At 46.1% G+C, this 21,740-nt stretch overlaps 1 protein-coding gene across 3 annotated transcripts in view; it reads right to left on the bottom strand.

The window, feature by feature from the left end:
- EEPD1 (endonuclease/exonuclease/phosphatase family domain containing 1) overlaps positions 1–11,235 on the bottom strand; it is a 197,755-nt gene extending 186,520 nt beyond the window's left edge. For all 3 annotated transcript variants that reach the window (XR_010322753.1, XR_010322752.1, XM_003406949.4), the window contains exons 1-2: positions 10,814–11,235; positions 9,295–10,358 (exon numbers count right to left, since the gene is read on the bottom strand). Coding sequence is in view for 1 of the 3 variants with exons in the window: in XM_003406949.4 (XP_003406997.1) it covers positions 9,295–10,172 (878 nt within the window). In the remaining 2 variants the exon portion in view is untranslated. The remainder of the gene's footprint in view (positions 1–9,294; positions 10,359–10,813) is intronic.
- Between the last annotated feature and the right edge of the window lie 10,505 nt (positions 11,236–21,740).

Here is a 21,740-nt window from a genome sequence, read left to right as displayed (position 1 = left end):
TACTTTTTCACTGTTTAAGCCTTTTAAAAAAAATTTTTAAGAGTCAGCTTGAAATTTGCTTAATTGAAAATACATTATGGACATGTTTCTTGGTTCAGTCAAATATACGAGACCAAACGGGCAGCTCCTGTCCAAAAGCAGGATGAGAAGGCAGGAAGGGACAGGACAGGAACTAGTCGAATAGACACAGAGAACTCGGGGTGGAAAGGGAGAGAGTGCTGTCACATTGTGGGGACTGAAACCAATGTCACAAAAAAAAGTGTATAAATTTTTGAATGAGAAATTAACTTGAGCTGTAAACTTTCACCTAAAGCACAAATAATGAAAGAAAATACAATATGAAAAAGTTGTATTTTTCTCTTCAGGCTACTGGATCAATATTTTACAAAACACACAAGCCAGTTGAGACTTAAAAAGATACCATGCTTTTAGCGCAAGCTGAGAAAGAGTACTGATTTTGCCCTCCAGCTTTTGGGCGAGGAATCCAAGATTGTAGATCCTTAGAACACAATAAGCCCACACCTAAAGCACATGTAACTCAAGTGTGTTGATGGTGAACAACATTCTCTTGACCGAAGCACAGCACTTCAGGAGTTTACAGTGGCTTCTAGATAAAACAGTTGAAGGCCTAGCTTAACAGCTTAATCAAGTAGTGGCAGAGCCAAAATAGAATTCACAGGAAACAAGGGCTCATTGGAAGCAGACAACAAAATATCTGTTGGAGAATCGTAGTCAGTAAAGAACATCCAGGGTTTCTTTATCCAATAGTTTGGTAGGAGTCAAGATGTTTCTTTATAACAAAACGTTTTCTCTGAGCACACGTCCCCAAGGTTCCTGTTCAGTGGAATTCAACTGTCTGGCAGTTGTCAATCAAGATTACAACGAGAACTGCTATCCTGAGTCAGGTCTGTGCGCAGATGTATGAAATAAGGTTGGGAAGCTTCTAAGGTTCCTACATATTTGTTGAGGATGCTCAGATGCAGCAGGGCATTTCTGTAGCATCTCCTGGATATTCTGACATTAGAATATTGTTGGCATTTCCATACATTTGAAAACTGCCACACACGGTTAAGGCTGTCTGGGATGAGCAAATCAAATGTTAGTGAAATGCATCATTTTCATTGTATCAAGGGAGATCATTATTAAGGAATTCCAGGATAGAAAGGCAGAATTTTAATTCTGAAATAAAAATAACACGTCACATTATAATACCACATCCCTCACTGCTTCATAAGTGAGGCCTCTGTACACTGGATTGTCTGATTGCAAGAGACCTTGTGTTGAAGTCTGCCCTGTTCTTATCAGAATATTTCAGAATTTAAGACAGGCACTGAGGGCCCCGCTCAGACACCTGTGTATCAAGGAGTGGATGCAGACAGCTGCCTGACTCCAGCCTCCCACTCCTCACCTGCCTCTCAGAACGTGCCCTGTCAGACCTCTCTCCCCTACAGGCTAGTTCCTTCCCAACCACCTGACTTTGTCTCTTTCCCTCATTACTTCCTAATACTAAGGTCTCCCCAAACTTCCAGAGCAAAGGAAGCAGGCACCAATCCCCATTGTTATGGACTGAACTGTATCCCCCAAAAATATATGTTGTAAACCCGAACCTCGAAGCCTATGTTTATAATCCGTTTTGGGAATGGGTTGTCTTTGTTATGTTAGTAAGACAGGATTTGTGTAGGGTGTTCTTGAGTCAATCTCTTTTGAGATATGAAAGAGATTAAAAGTAAGCTAGCAAGCAGAGATAGCGGAAGAAAGATGCTAAGCCACATGGATATCTCCAAGGAACTAAGAAGCAGAAGCTGAAGAGACAAGGACCTTCCTCCAGAGCCAACAGAGACAGAAAACCTTCCCCTAGAGCCGGTGGCCTGAATTCAGACTCCTAGCCTCCTAAACTGTGAGAAAATAAATTTGTTTGCTAAAGCCACCCACTTGTATTTGTTATAGCAGACTCGATAACTAATACACCCATGCTCTCAGGACCTTACTTCTTCCTTCATAGTGTGCATCACCCTGGTAATTACCTATCACGTGTGTCTTCTCTGCAAGACTGTGAGCTCCCTGATGACAGGGTTGGCTCTCCCATGCCCCTGACCTCATCAGGTAGTGAGCTCAGAGTAGGTGCTCAATAAATATGCAATGAATTTCTGCAAATGTCATTTGACAGAAATGCCTAAATTCCCAAAAGTATGCTCTTGATCTTGTTCTAGAGGCAACTGATACTGAAAAGTAAATGGGGCTACAGATGTACAATGGAATACTCCTCAGCCATAAAGAGAAATGAAGTCCTGATGCATGCCACAACATGGATGAACCTTGAAAACACTGTGCTGAAAGAAACAGGTCAGTCGCAAAAGGACAAATATTGTATGATCTCACTTATATGAAATAACAAGGATAGGCAAATGGATAGAGACCAATACTTATTAGTGTTTATCAGGGGTGGGAGGGAGGGAGAAATGGGGACCCAATGTTTGGGAAACAGTGGATTTTTGTTTATGGTGATGGGAAAGTTGTTAGCCATAGATGATAGCTGTACAACATGATTAGTATGGTAATATAATTGATATTACTAAACTGTAAAAGAAAAAAAAAAAAAACTGTACACCTGAAAAATGTTTAAATTAAAAAAAAAAAAAGCAAATGTAGCCTTGTTAGACAGCCTCTCACACCATCGCTATGGAACCAAGCTCCCACGCCTGTCCAGAGTGCAGCATTAACAGAGGGAGGGGCTGAGGTCAGCAAGCTGCATCATGCTGACTTGATGCTGAGGCATGAGAGCCAGCTCCAGGAGCTCTTAAATGCCTCTGAGCCTGTCTTCTAGGAATCTCAGAGTATGTCAAATGAGCTACCCAGTTAATCCTCACAATATCCAAGCTATAGGCAAAGTCTTTTAGTCCTCACCTATAAACAACCTCTCACCTCCACCCACTTCCCCATCTCCTCATCACTACCTTTTTTAGCCTGGATCCTGCCAACCGCCCCTTTACTCAACTCCCAGGACCAACCCCATGCGGCACCCCCCAGCAGCCAGGACAACCCAGGTAAGAGGTAATTTCATCAGCCTCTGCTTATAACCCTCCATGGCCTCCTGCTGCTGTTAAAACAAAAGCCTAGGAGACCCCCACCAATCTGGGTCTGCCTCCCTCTGCAACCCCATCTACCTGCCACTCCCAGAACTCTGGCCTTCTGTCCATCTTTGAAACAAGCACTTGACCTCGCAGGACCTTTACACTCACTGTCCCTCTAAGAGGGCACTCTTCCCCCAGTGTCTTCCATGCCTGGCTCCTTCTCAGTCATCAGCTTTCAGCTGTTTCCACACAAGGACTTCCTTTCCCCCCCATCCATCGAACTGAACGTCCCCTCAACATGCCTCCCTCATCCTTCTCACCACTGACCACACTACCTGTAACTATTTGCTAGCTTGTTTATTTCCTTGCCTAGAATGGAAGCTCCAAAAGAGCAGAGGCTTTGTCTTGTTCTCCACTTCATCACCAGAGTCTGACAGAACCGGGTAACCCAAAAAAGCCACTGCTATCAAGTCAATTCCAACTCACAATGACCTTATAGGACAGAGTAGAACTGCCCCATCAGGTTTCCAAGGCTGTAATCTTTTTTTTTTTTTTTTTAATTGTACTTTAGTTGAAAGTTTATAGAACAAACTAGTTTCTCATTAAACAGTTAGGACACATATTGTTTTATGACATTGGTTAACAATCCCATGACATGTTAACACTCTTCATTCTCAACCTTGGGTTCCTATTACCAACTTTCCTTTCCCCTCCTGCCTTCTAGTCCTTGCCCCAGGGCTGGTGTGCACCTTCAGTCTCGTCTTGTTTCATGGGCCTGTTCAATCTTTGGTTTACGGGTGAACCTCAGGAGTGACTTCATTACTGAGCTGAAAGGGTGTTCGAGGGCCATACTTTCAGGGTTTCTCCAGTCTATGTCAGGCCAGCAAGTCTGGCCTTTCTTTCTGAGTTAGAATTTTGTTTCATATTTTTCTCCTGCTCTGTCTGGGACCCTCTATTGTGATCCCTGTCAGGGCAGTCACCAAGGCCGTAATCTTCATGGAAGCAGACTGCCACAACTTTCTCCCACGGAGAGGCTGGTGGGTTTGAACCACAGACCTTTCAGTTAGCAGCTGAGCGTTTAACCGCTGTACCATCAGGGATCCCTACAGAATCAGGTACCCAGTAAGACCCCGAAAATGTGTGTGTGTGTGTGTGTGTGTGTATCTGTTGAGTGAATGAATGAATGAATGAAGAAAGGAAGAATAAAGGAATGAACAACCCTTTGGAAAAGCAATACTATCAAACACCCCAAAAGCCTTAATATCAGACACAAAAGAGGGCCAGCTTTCTTGAAAGCCAAGAGTAACGCCTTTCCCTTTGGGGAAATAAATCTGGTCGTTCCCACACAGGGATTTCCCTTCACTCACATGTGTCTTCTCTGGTTAATCCATAGCAGTCCCACCTTTCTCTCTGGAAATGGCCTAGTGCTCCTTGGCTCGGGAAGCCGGAACTCCGTCTGGGAGTCAGTCCCAAGGTCGCAAACTCACCACTTAAGGGGCAGGTGGAAGGGCTTTGACACTCTCTGGATCTGCTCTACTTCTGGCCCCAAGCCCTGACCTTCAGGAGAACAAAAGCAGGAAGGGTGCACGGGCCTCACTGCCATTCCCCAGGCACTGATACTTGGCCAGCCTAAGACCCAAGGCAGGGATGGAACAGAGGGTGGGCCCTGGTCGGTGCACAGTCAGAAGGACATGTAATTTGGGAAAAGACACCCCCTTCCTCACTTTGAAGTCAGACAGAACTGCCTGGCTTCAAATCCTGACTCTAATATTTACATTTCTGAAGGCCACAAGATGGCATTTAATCTCTCTGAGCCTCAGTTTCCATAGCTGTCAAAATGGATTCTGCAATTTCTACTTTAAGAACATTGCTGGGCATTTTGTTCCCAGATATTATGTCTGGCTTCAACCTCCCACCCCAAACTGCCTTCAATTCCTCAGAACAAGCCTTTTATTCACATGAGAAAAATTCAAACAGATTATCAATCATGTTCAGTGATCTACACCCAAAATCTGGGTTTACCAGACTGTTTTGATTCTGAACCACCATTCAAATTGATCCACATTCATGTTAATCTGTTAAGTTTGGCAAAACTGATTCCTGAATTTAGCTTATACATGTACATAAGCAGCCATTCAATACATATTTTTCAATGAATAAACCAAATGACAAGATGAGTTATGTCTATATTGATCCTACTAATCAAGTCTAATAAAGCAAATTCTCTTTATTCACAATCAGTGTTTGTTGCCAGGCCCCAATCCATTTTGTGCTTTGAGAGTACAGATATGTGGCAAGAAAACAAATTTAAATCATTGTAAGGCTAAAGACTTTGACACTCAAGTTCCCTTCTGATGTAGGCCATGGGAAAAATGAGCAAGTGAGATGTTAAATCTCCTTATTTCTTTTGCAGACTATCTGTCAGCTCCCCCAGGGTTTATACTTTCAGTAACCAAAAGACTTTATAATAGAACAACTCCTGGGGGGGGGATTAAACAATCTTCATTCCATATGTGGGCTGTCACCAAATTTTGCAAGGAAATTCAGCAGAAGCATTCCTCTTTTAGTCTTGCTCCATAAATACTGAACAAGGAAAAACACGGCCTACCCTGAGATCTGGCAAAGGAATCTGATGAAACCGGTCAGTTCTGTACCATCGGGCTGGCATCCCGAGGGTTCCTGGTGATTGTGTGGTTTTATCTAGCTGTGTGCGTCCTACTTCAGGCTTCACATGCAAAACACAGTGTCTTGGAGCTCACACACGCTTGTCTACCAAGGCAACAGCATCTCAGGACAAGAAAGGACTCTACCTCCCACCCTATACAGGCACTCTTTAAGAAAACATGCCTACTGAGGCAAACTCAAAAAAAGAAAAGCTAAGAGCCAGCTATTCCCTTTGCAAAAGAATTGCCCAAGGATTTCTTTAAAATGGGATTTCATTTAACAAAATGTGCCTGGATACATTTTGGCAATGCCCTTGATCAGGCAGAGCATGGGACGCCTAAACAAGCAGTAGAATATGGTGGTGTGTTTACAAACTACAGCATGCTTGCAAGAGCATGGATCCAAAGTCAGAAGGTTGGGTCCTCGTCCCTGCTGAGTCACTAACGAGCCCTGCAGCAGAGCAAGTCATTTACCTTCTTTGGTTTTAATTTCCTTACCCACAGATGGAGAATCATTAATAAAAGCAAGAATTATCTTCTCCCCAGTTACTGGGCCAATCAAATTAATGTGAAAGCTACTGGACAATATAATGGCATATCCCAAAGTCAGATAACCCTAATGTTTTAAGTGTAAATACATATGAAAATAAGACCCACCCAGGAAAATTTCCTGCACCCATTCTTGCTCAAACTAAATGTATTTCCTCTTACCAATAAAGGGAACAACTGGTATGTAAAAGATGTTTGTGAGTCAGGATGAACAGATAACTCTTGAAGGATAGGCACTGCCACATTTGAGGATATGGGATCCACTGGGTCACAGCCAGCCATCTTTGGGTGCCCTAGGACAGCCATACAGGCACCCACCTCTGTGCCCCCCACCCCCACTCTGCAGGGGGTTAGGCCCTAAGCCTATTATTTCATGTTTGTCAGACACTAACAATGTGCTAGTAGTGTCCAGAACACTGAATACATCGTGAGCAGATAAAAGGAACCACCAACCCACAGGACAACTGGTGTCACTCAGGTGTGAGAAATGTGGCAGGGGATACAGGTCACCTTCCAGTTACTCACAGGCACTCCCTTCTACCCCCTGTGGTTTGGGTAAGATCTTCCTGCACTCTCGCCTGAAGACAGTAGTTGGATGTCTCCAACCCATCATCATCCCTCTAGGAAATCCAAAGGAGAAAAAATGGGACAAATCCTAACAACCCAGGCTGGACAGAGTCGTTAGGGCTCCTCTCAGTGTCCCCGCTGCCCAGTCCCTACACTGCAGAGAGGAGAATCTCTGGGGCTGGCCATTTTCTGCTCATCTCCCATGTTCTACCCTTCCATTCATACGTCCTAGAAGATGAACAAGCCCATCAAACCCTGGCCAGAAAGAATATAGTAGGGCTGTATGACGATAGTGATGGTTAGAACAAAGAAAGGAAAAATAACACCTGGAAAACTCTACATGAATTCACTGACCTTATCAGAAAAGTCAGAACAGGCAAGGGGTTTTAAAGAGAAAACCAGATGGACAGCTAACTGCCCACCACATGGTACAATGATTCTCAAACTTTACTGTGCACCAGAATCACCGGGAAAAAAAAAAAAACAGTTGCCATCAAGTCAATCCCAACTCATGGCCCCATGTGTGTCAGGGCAGAACTGTGCTCCACAGGGTTTTCAATGGCTAATTTTTTTGGAAGTAGATAACCAGACCTTTCTTCTAAGGCACTTCAGTTTACTGCTGAGCATGTCAACAGTTTGTACCACTCAACAGAAAGCCAGAGTTTCTGAGTCAGTAGCCGATGCAGCCGGTCCAGGGACCACAGTTTGAGAACCACTGTTCTCAGTCAGTCATCCCCACTGGGGCAACTTCAGGTCCTGATTCAGTCATGTCCTCACTACAGGTGCATCTACAACATCTCATTCCACCCCCACCCATGCCACCACCACCCTCATGCCCCCAACTGAGCCTTAAGAAAACTCCCAATAGGAATTCAACAGCTGTCCCTCCTTTCCCCTCTCTCCCCTTGTCCCACTCATACACCCGTGCTGCCATGGATAGAAGAGAACTATGATCAAGCTGTTCCTGATAAATACTTCCCAGGACTGAGTCCAGCTCTGACTGGTGTACAAAATGATCTTGCAGGCGTGAGTTACGATGCAGAACAGCGGACACAGCCATGCAAGAAAAGCGCTCAAGGTTTCCTCTGGTCCAGTTCTCTGAGCGTGCCAGGGAAACGTTCTGACCCGCTTTCCTCCGTGCTAATTTATCCTGATGCCCTGCCACAAAGCACTGGGATTCCCTACCGAGAGCTCTCTTCATGTCACCAAACTGCCACCCCGCTAGCCTCGCCAACAACCCAGGGCAAGGCAAAGCAGCGAGTGGCCACGGCACGCTGCCCCTCAGGTAGGTGGCAGGGCAAAATCTCTCAAGACCAGGATCAGAGAATTTCTGGCTTGAAATTCTCTGGGACCATTAAAAATACTTTTTTCTGTCTAAAAGCTGATTACATTCTACAGTACACCATTTGACTAACAGCAGGGGTTACTGCTACAATAACATTGTTCTGTCCTACGTGGGGTTAACGGAAGCTCCTACAGAGAGCAGTGCGTGAATAACAGAAACACTCGGTAATAACAGCCTATCCTACGATTCTTTTCTCCTTTGCTTCAAACGGGAAAATCTCGACAATATCCACACACGTCAGCGTGGCCTTTTCTGGCTGTGGGGCAGGCGCGGTTACACACATTTTGGGCTGCATTCGTGGGAGTTAAAATCAACCTCGGGTCAAATAAGGAAAAAAGAATGAAGAGTGATTCATTTACAGAATTTTGGTAAGTATTTGCAGTGCATGTGTTTGCAAATACCTGGTCTTTAAGACGATTTTGTACATACAAACACGTATGTTTGATGGAACAAATGTGATTTTCCCTCCCATTAGAAGGAAATCAATGAGCTCTTCTCACATGCAAAACTGTCCAAGAGTTCCTGGGCTCAGAGTGCCCAGTCTAGTGCAAAGCCCATGAAGTACTGAGTCAAACAACACTTTACAAAGCAGTAACATCTACACAACCTCCAGAACACCAGCTGCCATTGAGTCACCTCTGACTCATGGTGATCCCATGTGTGTCCGAGGAGAACTGTGCTCCACAGGGTTTTCAATGGCTAGTTTTTCAGAAGTAGATCACCAGGCCTTTCTTCCAAGGCACCTCTGGGTAGACTTGAACCTCCAGCCTTTCAGTTAGCAGCCAAGCATGTTAATAGTTTGTACCACCCAGGGACTCCCACACAGCCTCTACTTGTACCAAAATTATGAATTGATCTCAGATATATCACAATCAAGACCGAGTACACAAGCCCAGACAGCTGTATTCCGAAAACTCGGGAGCAGGAGGACAGCCCAGCTTCAGGTGACAATACTGTCTGAGGTCTCAAGAACATTGACTGAATACTCTTGTACTCCCCTCTACCTCTTAAAAAGTCTATTCATTTGCATCCACAGATAAAATCAAGCTGTGCAAGAGCTGCCTTCGCACCCAGCACCCTTGGTAATCCCTGTCCTCACCTGTTTTCCAGGAGTGTCATGCACACCACCTCTCGCACCCCTGGGTTGTTGGCCTTCTCCACCGAGCAGCCCTGCAAGTTCCAGGTGGCCAGCCTCAGCACAGGCCGCCCATCTCTCGTGCCTCCAAAGGCTTCCACCGATGGCCGAGTGGAGATGATCTGCGTGGGCCCCCCTGGAGGCAGGTCCAGGTCCTCACTCTGCAGGCTCAGTGAGGTGGGGCTGGGGTGAGGCTTGGCAGTGAAGGTCAGGCCCCCGTTGGTGTGGGTGGATGGGGGCCTGGACCTTTCGGCAAACACCTGGTGCCTAATCTTGTCCAGGAAGGCAGCATTGATACCGTCCATCCTCACTAGGTCCTCCACACTGCGAAAGGGTCCATGCTCCCGGCGGTAATCCACGATGCCGAGAGCCATCTTCTCTGTGAGGCCTCGCACGCTCATGAGCTGAGCCGGGGTGGCTGTGTTGATGTTGACACGTGGGGTGAGGGGCACGGTGGTGGCCAGGTGGTGAGGTTGCTGCTCCGCCAGCAGGTCCCGCCGCAGGGAGCTGGGAGAGTGCTGCGCGGAGCTGCCCTTGCTGCTTACACAGATCTCAAACTTGACCTGCTCCAGCTTGGTGGCTCCCACGCCGCTGACCAGGGCCAGGTCCTCCACCTTCTTGAAGCCTCCTATGTACTCACGGTACTCCACGATGCTGCGTGCCACAACACGTGTCACCCCAGGCAGGGTCATCAGCTCCTCCTCTGTGGCCGTGTTGATGTTAAGCCGCTCCTGGTTCACCAGGATGTTGCTGAAGTTGCAGGCCGCACTGAACTTGCGGCTATGGGACAGGTCTGAGGGGTCCCTGGGGATGGAGCGGTGGCAGCCGAGGGTGCTCCCCATGGTGAGCCAGAAGCTGGAGTCAAGGAAGGCCTCACCTTCTCAGAACTCTCTGACCAGGGAGGAGCCCAAGAGACCTCACACAGGGAAGATTGCAAGATGCAGGATTCAGGGGCGAAAGCGGTTACCAAAGGCAAGTACCAAATCTTTCATGCTTAGAGTTTCAAAAAGTACCTTTGACTTGGCCACCTGGAAAACAAATTAATAAACACACAAATCGACTCAATTAGTTACTCAATTTGCATTAGCACTCCCCATCTAGAGCTGGAGCTCGTAACCTGGGTTCCTGAGCTGGTGGCTGTCCCTGAGAACCCCTGAAAATGCACACACAATGAGGCTGGCCCATGTGAATTTCCCTCTAGAGAGGTCCGGGTTTTAACACATCGGGGTTCAAACAGGTCATGAGGCGATTCTCTTGGAAAGAGATCTATCAACCCCACGTCTCTCCAATCTGCCTCTCAACTCCGGCAGAGCTGGGGCCATCTCGCCCCAACCCGGGCTCGGTCAAAAGGAGGGCGCACCCCACCTCTGCGCTGGACACTCCGCCTCCTGCAACTTGGGGGCTCCGTCCTTGCCGGTACGGATACTGAAAAGGGGTTTATCGACCCTCGACCGACCGACCCGCCGCTGGTCCCCGCGCCCACCTCTCGGCCGCTCTCTCCGGGCGTCTGTCCTTCGTCCACCTGCAGCTCCGAAGCCCGAGCCCAGCCCGGGACAGCGCGGGACCCCTGCCTCCAGCCCCGGCGCCTGCGCGGGCAGAGGTCAGTGGCCGGGCCGGCCCCCTCCCACGCCGCCCCGGGCTGCGCGCCCCTGCTGTTTCTGCGGGAGAAATTCTCAACGTCGCTCTTCCAGAGCTGGGCTGCCCGGTGGCAGCGGCAGCGGCGGAGAAATCTGGGCGCCGCGGCGGTACCAAGACTTGCAGCGCCGCCGTAGCTGCGTTTATCCAGGCAAAAAGTCCTGCGCCCAACTCGGGCGCGGGATCCAGCAGAGCCCCGTCCAGTCCCTAGCACCAGCGCCACCGCGCAGCTCCTTGTCGGTGTCAAAACCAAAGTCCCGGCCGCGCCGCCCGCGCCTCTGCCGGCACCGCGGCCACGCCTCCTCCTGCGCGGCAACTCCTCCCCGGGGCTCCCGGGCCACGTGGGGGCGGGGAAAGCGGAACCCCAGAGCGCCGAGGCGGGGTCCGGGGTGCGAGAGGCGGGGTCACGGAGCGCAAGGGGCGGGGCCCGAAGGGGGGAGAGTGGAGCAGGGAGCGCGGGGCGGGGCTAGGGAGCGCGGGGCGGAGCCTGGGAAAGCGGGAGGCGGGGCCATGGAGGTCGGGGACTGGGCTTGGGCGCGTGGGGATTTGTAGGGCAGGTCACGAGACGTGGAGATGGGGCCCTGGAACGCCGGGGCGGGCCCTGAAGCGCGGGGGACAGGACCCGAGAGTACAAGGGCGGGACCGGGACCAGGGAACGCTAAGGCGGGGCTAGGGGCAACGCCGCGGGGGCAGGGCGAGTACCAGGGAGGCAGTCCTCCGGTCTTCGGGTCCTGAGCCCGCTTTGGGGTCGAGGCAACCCGCACACCCCCCTTAGGACTGGTTGTGCCGGATAGTGGCTGCTCAGCGTTTCTCAGGGCGAGACTTGCCTGGCTGCTTTTTGAGGCCGAGCCCTGCTGGAAAGAGGGGCGGACAGGAGGGCTTGAGGTTAGCCCGTTTTAGGGGTGCGCGGGGACTAGGGCCAGGGCGTTCCAGTAGGGAAGGCACACTGCCGGTCCAGGGCCTCGCTCAGTTCTGCGGTCTCAAGTTTGGCAGGGACAGGGGCAAGCACAAAGAAAAGTCAGGCTGAAAATATTTGAGAGGGGACTGAACAGGATCTCCTTTATTTCGACCGGTGGAGACACTAAGGGTGTGAGAGGGTGCAGACCGCACGGAGTGACACTGACAGAGGGGGTGACATCAAAATGACTATAAAATCTTTTGTGCAGTGTTTCAGCAGAAATTATTTTTTATAAAAATATCCCTGTAGTTAGTGATAAAAACAAAAATAATTTTACTAAGCCCAGTTTACACGTATCAATATACCTACAAGTCTAAAACTCTATGCTAATTTGATTTTGAACCTAGTAAAAATGCACACTGCTCAAAGTTGTCATTATTACCCAACTACAATAATGCTTGGAATCACCTGGTTTTGTTCTGCTGTGCTCTTACTTTTAGTATTGCAAGCGTAGTAGCTGATTTTGTCAAACAGATGTTTTAACTACAATATTAGAAAATTAGTATTTGTAAACCTATTATCAATAACTTTTTTGAGATTGAAGTAGTAATTAAAAGAAAGGAAGAAGTGGTATATGGGAATTATGATTTACCAGTAACGTTAGTACAGGAAACATTACTAAGGATGCTGTGTGGTCTGGTACAGAAGGAGGCCCATGGTGAGTGGTGATACCATGAGTTATCACACTGGGTGAAACCAACCCTATTGACGCCATTGATTTCGACCCTCCACTTTAGTCCTTCTTGTTTCTTCCACTAGCAGATTACCTTTGCTCTGCTCCCTGGAGAGATGTTCTTAAGCAACTTGTGCTAGCAGAGGGCGTAGATCAACGAATTACTTAGACATGCACTCACATATGTTGTTTACAGTGTTGTTCATTGTACATTTAGTTCTCTGAGTATATATGGATATGTTTCTCAAATATTTAATCATTAAAAAGGAAGGAGATGCTAGTTAGAAATGGAGGCCGATTCCCAAAACTGTTAACTGTTTTTGGATCACGTTGCTAAACGACAATTTAATTAAAAATTAAAGAGCCTGGTAGCAGGGGCAGGGGTCTGGGGACAATGGTTTCAGGGGACATCTAAGTCAATTGGCATAATAAAATCTATTAAGAAAACATTCTGCATCCCACTTTGGAGAGTGGCGTCTGGGGTCTTAAACGCTAGCAAGCAGCCATATAAGATGCATCAATTGGTCTCAACCCACCTGGAGCAAAGGAGAATGAAGAACACAAAGGACACAAGGCGGTTATGAGCCCAAGAGACAGAAAGGGCCACATGAACCAGAGACTACATCATCCTGAGACCAGAAGAACTAAATGGTGCCCGGCTACAACTGATGACTGTCCTGACAGGGAACACAACAGAGAACCCCTGAGGGAGCAGGAGAGCAGTGGGATGCAGACCCCAAATTCTCATAAGACCAGACTTAATGGTCTGACTGAGACTAGAAGGACCCCGGTGGTCATGGCCCCCAGACCTTCTGTTGCCCCAGGACGGGAACCATTCCCAAAGCCAACTCTTCAGACATGGATTGGATTGGACTGGACAATGGGTTAGGGATGCTGGTGAGGAGTGAGCTTCTTGGATCAGGTGGACACTTGAGGCTATGTTGGCATCTCCTGCCTGGAGGGGAGATGAGAGTGTGGAGGGGGTTAGAAGCTGCCGAAATGGACACGAAAAGAGAGAGTGGAGGGAGAGAGCGGGCTGCCTCATTGGGGGAGAGTAATTGGGAGTGTGTAGCAAGGTGTATATGGGTTTTTGTGTGAAAGACTTGATTTGTAAACTTTCACTTAAAGCACAACAAAAAGTGTTTAAAAAAAAATTAAAGAGCCTGTTGCATTACGGTGGATATACCGAACTAGAACATTTGATTAAACAAGTCATGTGGGGTTAATGATGAATACTTTGACCCTGGGCTTTTAGTGTCCTCCTCTGAGGTTTCATTCCCTACCAATGTGACTGCTTCTGCTTTAAATTCCAGGGACCGGGTCAACAAAAACAGTAACTCAGGGAAGGCAGAAGGTACATTAGATGTGAAATGAGGGGCAGCCAAGATTGGAAGGAATGTATTGCTATAGCTGTGAATTAAAAATAAGTTAGTCTAGGGGACAACCCTGGGAAGTGAGGGTCAAGATGAGATTTGAAAGATGAATAGGGAAATGATGCCACAACCCCCAGTCCCCAGCCCTCTAGACCTTGCAAAGCAACCTCCGTTTCCCCAGTCAATACGGTTCAGCCAGGCTACTGACAGCTACCTTGGCCCCAGTGCTTGTGCATTGGCCAACCTGGTTGCTCTCCTAAATGTCATCGTGACGAGTAGTATCGCAAGAAGCAACATCTTCTTTTGGCATTACCTCAACAGTAGATTTGTCTCTCTCTACCAAAGTAGTCTGCTTGGTTCCCAGACTGATGAAACACCAGGCATTGGCAGTATACTTGAAAATTCTAAATCAGACCCCGCCTCACTGGGAGTCATGACATAGGATGACATAGAATGACCACAGATGGACACCATGGACAATGGCAAGGGATGTCTCTTCATCTCCACACTTTGTCATGGAATTCTGCTTACTCTCTTGCTCTTGTGTACAGACACTTAGTCCGGAATCCTACAATCTTAAAATCACGAGAATTTTCATCCAGTTCTCTAATGCTTGCAGATGTACCACACTATTTGCTATTGATAGAAATAGAGAATCCTATTTCTTCTGGTCAGGTACTAGACATGGAATCATTCTCACATACAAACCCGCACCTGCTTTGGCTTTATGAAAGGGATTAGCAATAGAGCTGATACCAGCTATAAACAGGTGCCTCCATTCACAACTTCCTGGAACCCAGAAGTGTTATTTCTTCTTCCTTCAGTGGAGTTGGCCATCTCCCAGGGAAGTAGATTCAAAGGCAGCGATGAAGCTTTAGCGGTACCAGTCAGAGTTTCTTTCCATCAAATCCCTCCTTTAAAGCTCAAATATACCTGATACATTGCTTCATTTCATGGCTGACAATTGAAGTCCTTTGTCATTTCTTCTTAAATTCCTTTTCCAATTGGCATTTTATTTCTTACAATGCAGTTGGCTGGAGATCACTGTGATAAAGAATCAACAAAACGAGGGGGCTTCATTTATAGTACAGCAATGAAAAACATTTACCATCATAGGCCACGGAGTTGCCCTCCCCCCGAATTATTATCATTACAGAAAATAATGTTCATTAATTTTTAAAGCTGATGTGATTATCGAGATCACACTTAGGAAATCTAGTTCCCATTTGCTTTATTCATTTCCTCTAAAAAACATTTCCAGTTAGTAATAGACTTTCACTTTTTCAGAGAACAGTTTATTTTTTCTTGTTTATTGAATTTGAAAGTTTATGAAATGTTTGTCTTGGCCGAATGTATTACTTTGGTTTCTGAGTGTCTTAGTAGGAGACTTCTTTTAGCACAAAATAATCCAGAGATGGAAGAGGGGTGAAGCAACTATTCCTATCTTATGACAAATCAGGGTAATGTTCTTGGACTCTGCGCTCCTAGGGATGGGGTTGGGGGATCCTTCAGCCAGACAGTGGGAAACAATGACTCTGGGTAGGGGGTAGGAGTAAACGAGAAGGCCAGAAGGAGGAGGCACTGGTGGCTGGAGCTGGGGGGGGAAGGCTCTCCTGTAAGGAAGGCCTAGAGATCTACTTCTGAAAAATCAGCCATTGAAAACCCTATGGCGCACAGTTCTACTCTGATGCACGTGGGGTCACTATGAGTTGGAGTAGATGCAATGGCAACTGGTTTATACAGACCAACAGTAGGTAGACCTCCCCTGCCCTGCCTTCCCCTTTTAGACTCACCTAGGAGCAGCAGTAACAGCTTGGTTTGCCCTGTCAACACCCTCCGAACCTCAACCTCACGATCTTTTCTGATTTTCTTCTCTTCCTTTTCAATGTTGCCACTGGCGTTCATTTTTTAACAACATTTCTTCTACATATTGGAAAACTAACATGGTGAGGCTGGCCCCTCACCCAAAAGTCTTACTTATAGGGAGGTTCCCTTAAGAAATAACTTCAAAAATCTTAAAGCAGTGTCCCCCAAAATGTGATCCCACGGTGGTGAGGAAGAAGAATTTAGGAGGCACCAGGCACAGCATAAGATGGAATTCCATAAGATGGAATCACTCAATGGGGAAACTCTCCCTTTTCATTTCTCTTAGTCACTCTAATAGTGTAGAGGAGAAACTCTCAACCTGGGGCCACTGTGACCATAACACCTTCTAACATTTGTTAATCCCCTTCAATAGAGAAAACACAGACCTCAGGCTCAGAATCTGGGCAGGCAACAGTATCTAAAAAAAAAATTATCTAGGTAGAGTTTAATTATATTGTTTTCCTTTCACTTGATTTATCTTTATGGAAAATGTTACTGGTGTTCCACATGTAGTCATACTTTCCCATGTGCAGGTGGTGCTCAGATGTGGCAGTAAGCCATAAAGGTGTACAAGAATGACTGCAGTGTGACAACAGTGTCTTACAGGTGGTGGATCTCTACCTGGGCAGCACATTAGAATCACTAGTAAAAATCCCGGTGCCCGGGCCCTTCCCCAGAACAATTGCATCAGAGTCTCTGGGGGTGGGATCTAAGTGTCAGGGTGTGTTAAAACTCTTAAGATGATTCCAGTGTGGCCAAGGTTAAGAACCACTGCTTTAAAGCAATCTTGAGTCTGAGCATAAGTAAGACAGAGCGTTTTCTGTACATCAGAGCAGCAGGATCGGCATCTGAGACATGATTACTTTAATGGCCACAGCCATCCATAGTTTTAAAATCTCTGCCCAAAGAATTACAAAATTGTAGACCTGGAGGAAGAGCTCTGGGTGGTGCAAATGGTTAACACACTTACCTGCTGTCTTAGTTATCTAGTGCTGCTATAACAGGACTACCACAAGTGGATGGCTTTAACAAATGAAAATTTACTTTCTCACAGTTTAAAAGGCTACAAGTCCAAACTCAGAGCATGGCTAGAGGGGAAGGCTTTCTCTCTCTGTCGGCTCTGGAGGAAGGTCCTTGTCTCTTTTCAGCTTCTGCTTCCTAATTCATTGGAGATCTCTGTTAGACTTGCATCAATCTTCCCACCTCTTCTTGCTCATTTGTTTGTTTAACCTCTTTTATATCTCAAAAGAGATTTACTCAAGGTATACCCTACACTAATCCTGTCCCATCCCTCCGGCACACCTAACAGCAGCCCCACACTCTGGAACCAAGTTGGAGAAGACCCGAACCTTTGAAGCCTAGGAGGCTGTGGCCCCACCCTTTGAGATCCAGGAGACCATAGCCCCACCCTTTGAAACTGAGAATGTGCTGCTTCCTCCTCTCCTTCCAACAATTTTGCTGCTCTCTGAGCTGTTTCAGAGATGGTCCTTTTCTTTTCTTAGAGGACAACAGATGTAGCTCTTTTGACCTGTTTCCTGCCTGTAGAATTCTAAGAGGCAGAGAGTATTCTTTCCTTTCATTATTTCTCTGTCCACTTCAGTCTAAGCTCATGGGTATTCTGCTGTGGTAGTTGATTAGATCCATCAGTCACAAGCTCAGTCTCTTTAATGAAAGATTGTGTAGCCATGTCCTTGATGAACGTTCTAGCACATGTGTCCTTAGTTTGTACAATAGAATTTTCCAAATCTTCAAGTTCCATTTTCATTTTTGCACAGTTCACTTTTAAGTCTGTCTCTTTCCTCTTGCATTTTACTATAAGCAGCAAGGAGAAACCTTGTGGCCCCTTTAAGATCTTGCTTAGAAATCTCATCAGCCTGATATCCAAGTTCATCACTTACAAGTTCTGCCTTCCACCAAACATTTGAACATAATTCAGACAAATTCTTTGCCACTGCATAAAAAGTATCACCCTTCCTCCATTGTCTAATCATATGTTCTTCATTTTCTTCTAAAGCCTTACCAGAAGCACATTCAACGTCCACGTTTTAGCAGCATTCAGAACTGTCTTTGACATCCATAATTCTACCAACAGTCTCTTCAAGGCAAACTAGGCTTTTACTATTACACATCTTAAAACTCTTCCTGTCTCTACCCATTAGCCAATACCAAAACTGCTTCCATATTTAGGCATCTATTAGAGCAGCACCCCATTCTAGGTACCAAATTCTGTCTTAGTTATCTAGTGTTGCTATAATAGAAATACCACAGGTGGATGGCTTTGGCAGAAAATTATTTTCTTACAGTTTAGGAGGCTACAAGTCTGAATTCAGAGTGCCAGCTCTAAGGGAAGGCTTTCTGTCTCTGTTGGTCCTGAAGGAAAGTCCTTGTCTCTTCACATTCTGTTTACTGATTCCTTGGAGATCTCCATGTGACTTGACATCAGTCGTCCCCCATCTCTGCTTGCACACTTGCTTGTTTAATCTCTTTTCCCAGTAGAGATTGACTCAAGATACACACTACACTAATCCTACCTCATTAACATAACAAGACAACCCGATCGGATTATAACCACCGGCATAGAGTTTAGGATTTACAACACATGTTTTTGGGGACACAATTCAATGCATAATGCCTGCTAACTGATAGATTGGCAATTTGAGACCACCTAGAGGCACCTCAGAAAAAAGGCCTGACACTGTTGCTGTATCTTCAAATTCATGAATCTTTTTATCTGTAATGTTTCATCTGCCATTTATCCCACTCAGCATATTTTTTCATCTCAGGCATTACAGTTTTCATCTTTAGAAACTTGCTTTGGGTCTTTTAGAATTTTAGTGCATATCTCTAACATGTTCAATCCTTCCTTTAGCTTTTTGAACAAGTGCATTGTAGTTATAACCAGTATTTTGGTGTCCTCATCTTCCAATTCTAACATGTGTATCAATTCTGGGTTAATTTTGATTGATCGGCTTTTCTCCTCGTTATTGGTTAAATCTTTCTGCTTCTTTGGATGCCTAGAAATTTTGGAATGCCAGACATTGTGAGTTTCACCCTGTTAGGTGCTGGGATTTTTGTAACCCCGTAAATATTCTTAAATTTTGTTCTGGAGGGCTGTTAAGTTACTTCAAAACAGTTGAATCCTTTCAGTTTGTTAGACAAGACCAGAGCAATGTTTAGCCTAGGGCTAAATATTGCCTATTACCTAGGCAAGACTCTTCTGAGTACTCTACCCAATGACTGAGAATTATGAAGTTTTCTAGCCTGGCTGGTGGGAATAGGCACTGTTTCCAGCCCTGTATTGGCTCAGGTATTTTTTCTTCTAACCTTTTTGGGTGGTTCTTTACCCCATGTACTTTTCTCGCATATATGAACTGATCAGGGCTCGGCTGAATACCTAAGGGGGTGCTCTTCAGGTATCTGGAGTTTTTTCTCTGTTTAGCACTCTCCTTTTCAGTACTCTTTCCTGTGAACCCTAGCCATCTTGGTCTCCTTGCACTTCTGGCAACGTTTCCTCAACTTAGGGATCCACCAGGCTTTGCATGGGTCCCTCCTCCTTGTGCCATAACCTGGAAACTCTCTAAAGGTAAAAAGCTGGGGCAATAGTAGGGTTCACTTAATTTGTTTCTCATCTTTCAAGAATCACTATCCTTGGCTGTTGTAATGGATTGAATTGTGTCCCCCAAAATATGTGTGGCATCTTGGCTAGGCAATGATTCCCAGTATTGTGTGGCAGTCCACCATTTTGTGATCTGATGTACCTGTTCTATGTGCTGTAAATCCTAACCTCTACGATGTTAATGAGGCAGAATTAGAGGCAATTATGTTAATGAGGCAGCACTCAATCTATAATATTAGCTTGTGTCTTAAGTCAATCTTTTTTGAGATATAAAAGAGAGAAGCAAGAAGAGAGACCTGGGGACATCCTACTGCCAAGAAACAAGAGCCAGGAGAATAGCATGTCCTTTGGACCCAGGGTTTCTGCACTGAGAAGCTCCTAGACCAGGGTAAAATTGATGACAAGGACCTTTCCCCAGAGCTAACAGAGAGAGAAAGCCTTCCCCTGGAGCTGGCACCCGATTTCAGACTTCTAGCCTCCTAGACTGTGAGAGAATAAATTTCTGTTTGTTAAAGCCATCCACTGGTGGTATTTTTGTTATAGCAGCACTGGATAAATAAGACAGTTGTCTTATATCTAATGTCTTGAGAATCATTGTTTAATATATTATTTTTGTCCATTTTTTTAGTAGCTTTAGGGAAGAGGATAAATTCAGTCGCTGTTGCTCTAACTTGGCCAGGAGCAGAAGTCCAGTAAATATCTCTGGTTAAACAAGATGCTCTCTTCTTTGCAGGGTACTGGTGGTTTTTGGGGCCCTGGTGGCACAGTGATTAAGAACTTCACTGTTAACCAAAAGGTCAGCAGTTCAAATCCAATGAGCTGCTCCTTGGACGCTCTACTGGGCAGTTCTACTCTGTCCTATGGGGTCGCTATGAGTTGGAATCGACTCGACAGCAACAGGTTTGGTTTGGTGCTCTGTTGCCCTGAGGGAATAGGACTTGTGATGGCAGGTTGAAAGAGGGAAAGTAAATAAGGCAATTTTGTTTTTAGCATTTGCATTGTTCCTGATGGTCAGGCCTTGTTCAGTTGTCAGGATCATCGAAGAGAACATAACGAGGGCCCTGGGCTTATATGTAGGGAAGAGGAGTGGATAGGAGACCTTAGAATGGTAGAAATTCCTTGGGAATCTTTTAGAAACCCTCACCAGGTTCCTAATTATCCTAAAGGTCTCCCTGGCTCACCCCTCAGCATCCACACTGTTGGCTTCATGACCAATACATTTGGAAGTTGCTGTGATTACATGTGAATAAGTAGGCAACAGAGATTGATGGGCTCTGGTGATTGAAAAATCTTGCTTCAAAGACCTAATACATAACCTAGGAACAAGATACCAAATGCATGTGAGCCTCAATTTCTTCACCTGAATAAAAATTAGGGATAAAAATTCTTACCTCACAGTGTTGTCGAAAGGAACCTGGGTGGTGCAAGCAGTTTGTGATTGGCTGTTAAGCGAAAGATTAGCTGTTCGAACCCACCCAGTGGTTCCATGGAAGAAAGGCCTGGTGAACTGCTTACGTGAGGAATACAGCCAAGGAAACCTTATGGAACAGTTCTACTCTGTAAGACACAGGGTCGCCCTGAATCAGGTGCTGACTGGACCAAAGCTAACAGCAACAGTGCTGACGAAAGTATTAAATGAGAAGATGTAGGCAAAAAAGGCAAGCAGGTAATGTAATAAGCACTCTCCATTAATGTTAGTATCCCTCCTATGCACTTCACTAACTGCTTTAGCCAGTTATATTTTTAAATTTTTCGGGTTTGTCAGGTATTCATCATGCATCAGTGACTGTACTGAATAAAAGAGCATTCATTCCTCTTTATACTCTCATACTCTGAAGAGTCTAGTGAGCTCAAGTATTTCTATGGGGTTGTCACAAACTTGTACTTTACAATGTGTGGAGCTGCCATTGTTGGGCTGATTCCGTGCTTGGCATGCGCTGGGCACCCTGCAGGCCTCATTCCCAAAGCTCATGATCAATCCTGTATGGGCAGGGCAGGCGTTTTCAACTCCAGCTCTGCTGACATTTGGTACCAGATAATTCTTTGCTGTGGGGGGCTGTCCTGTGCATTGTAGTATATTTAGCAGCATCCCTGGCCTCTATTCACTAGATGCCAGTAGCAACACCCGTTTCTCAATTGTGACAAATAGAAACTTCTCTAGACGTTGCCACATATGTTTTGAGGATCAAAATATCCCCCAGTTAAGAGCCACTGGGATAGGGGCTGTCGTCATTCTCACTCACCTATGAGGAAGCCGACTTTCAGAGTGGCTAAGGGCCTTGCTCAGAG

This window comes from Loxodonta africana, chromosome 8, assembly GCF_030014295.1.
Source record: "Loxodonta africana isolate mLoxAfr1 chromosome 8, mLoxAfr1.hap2, whole genome shotgun sequence".
Classification (NCBI taxonomy): domain Eukaryota; kingdom Metazoa; phylum Chordata; class Mammalia; order Proboscidea; family Elephantidae; genus Loxodonta; species Loxodonta africana.
The sequence above is the reverse complement of the archived record's forward strand: the minus strand, read 5'-3'. Positions and strand labels throughout refer to the sequence as shown.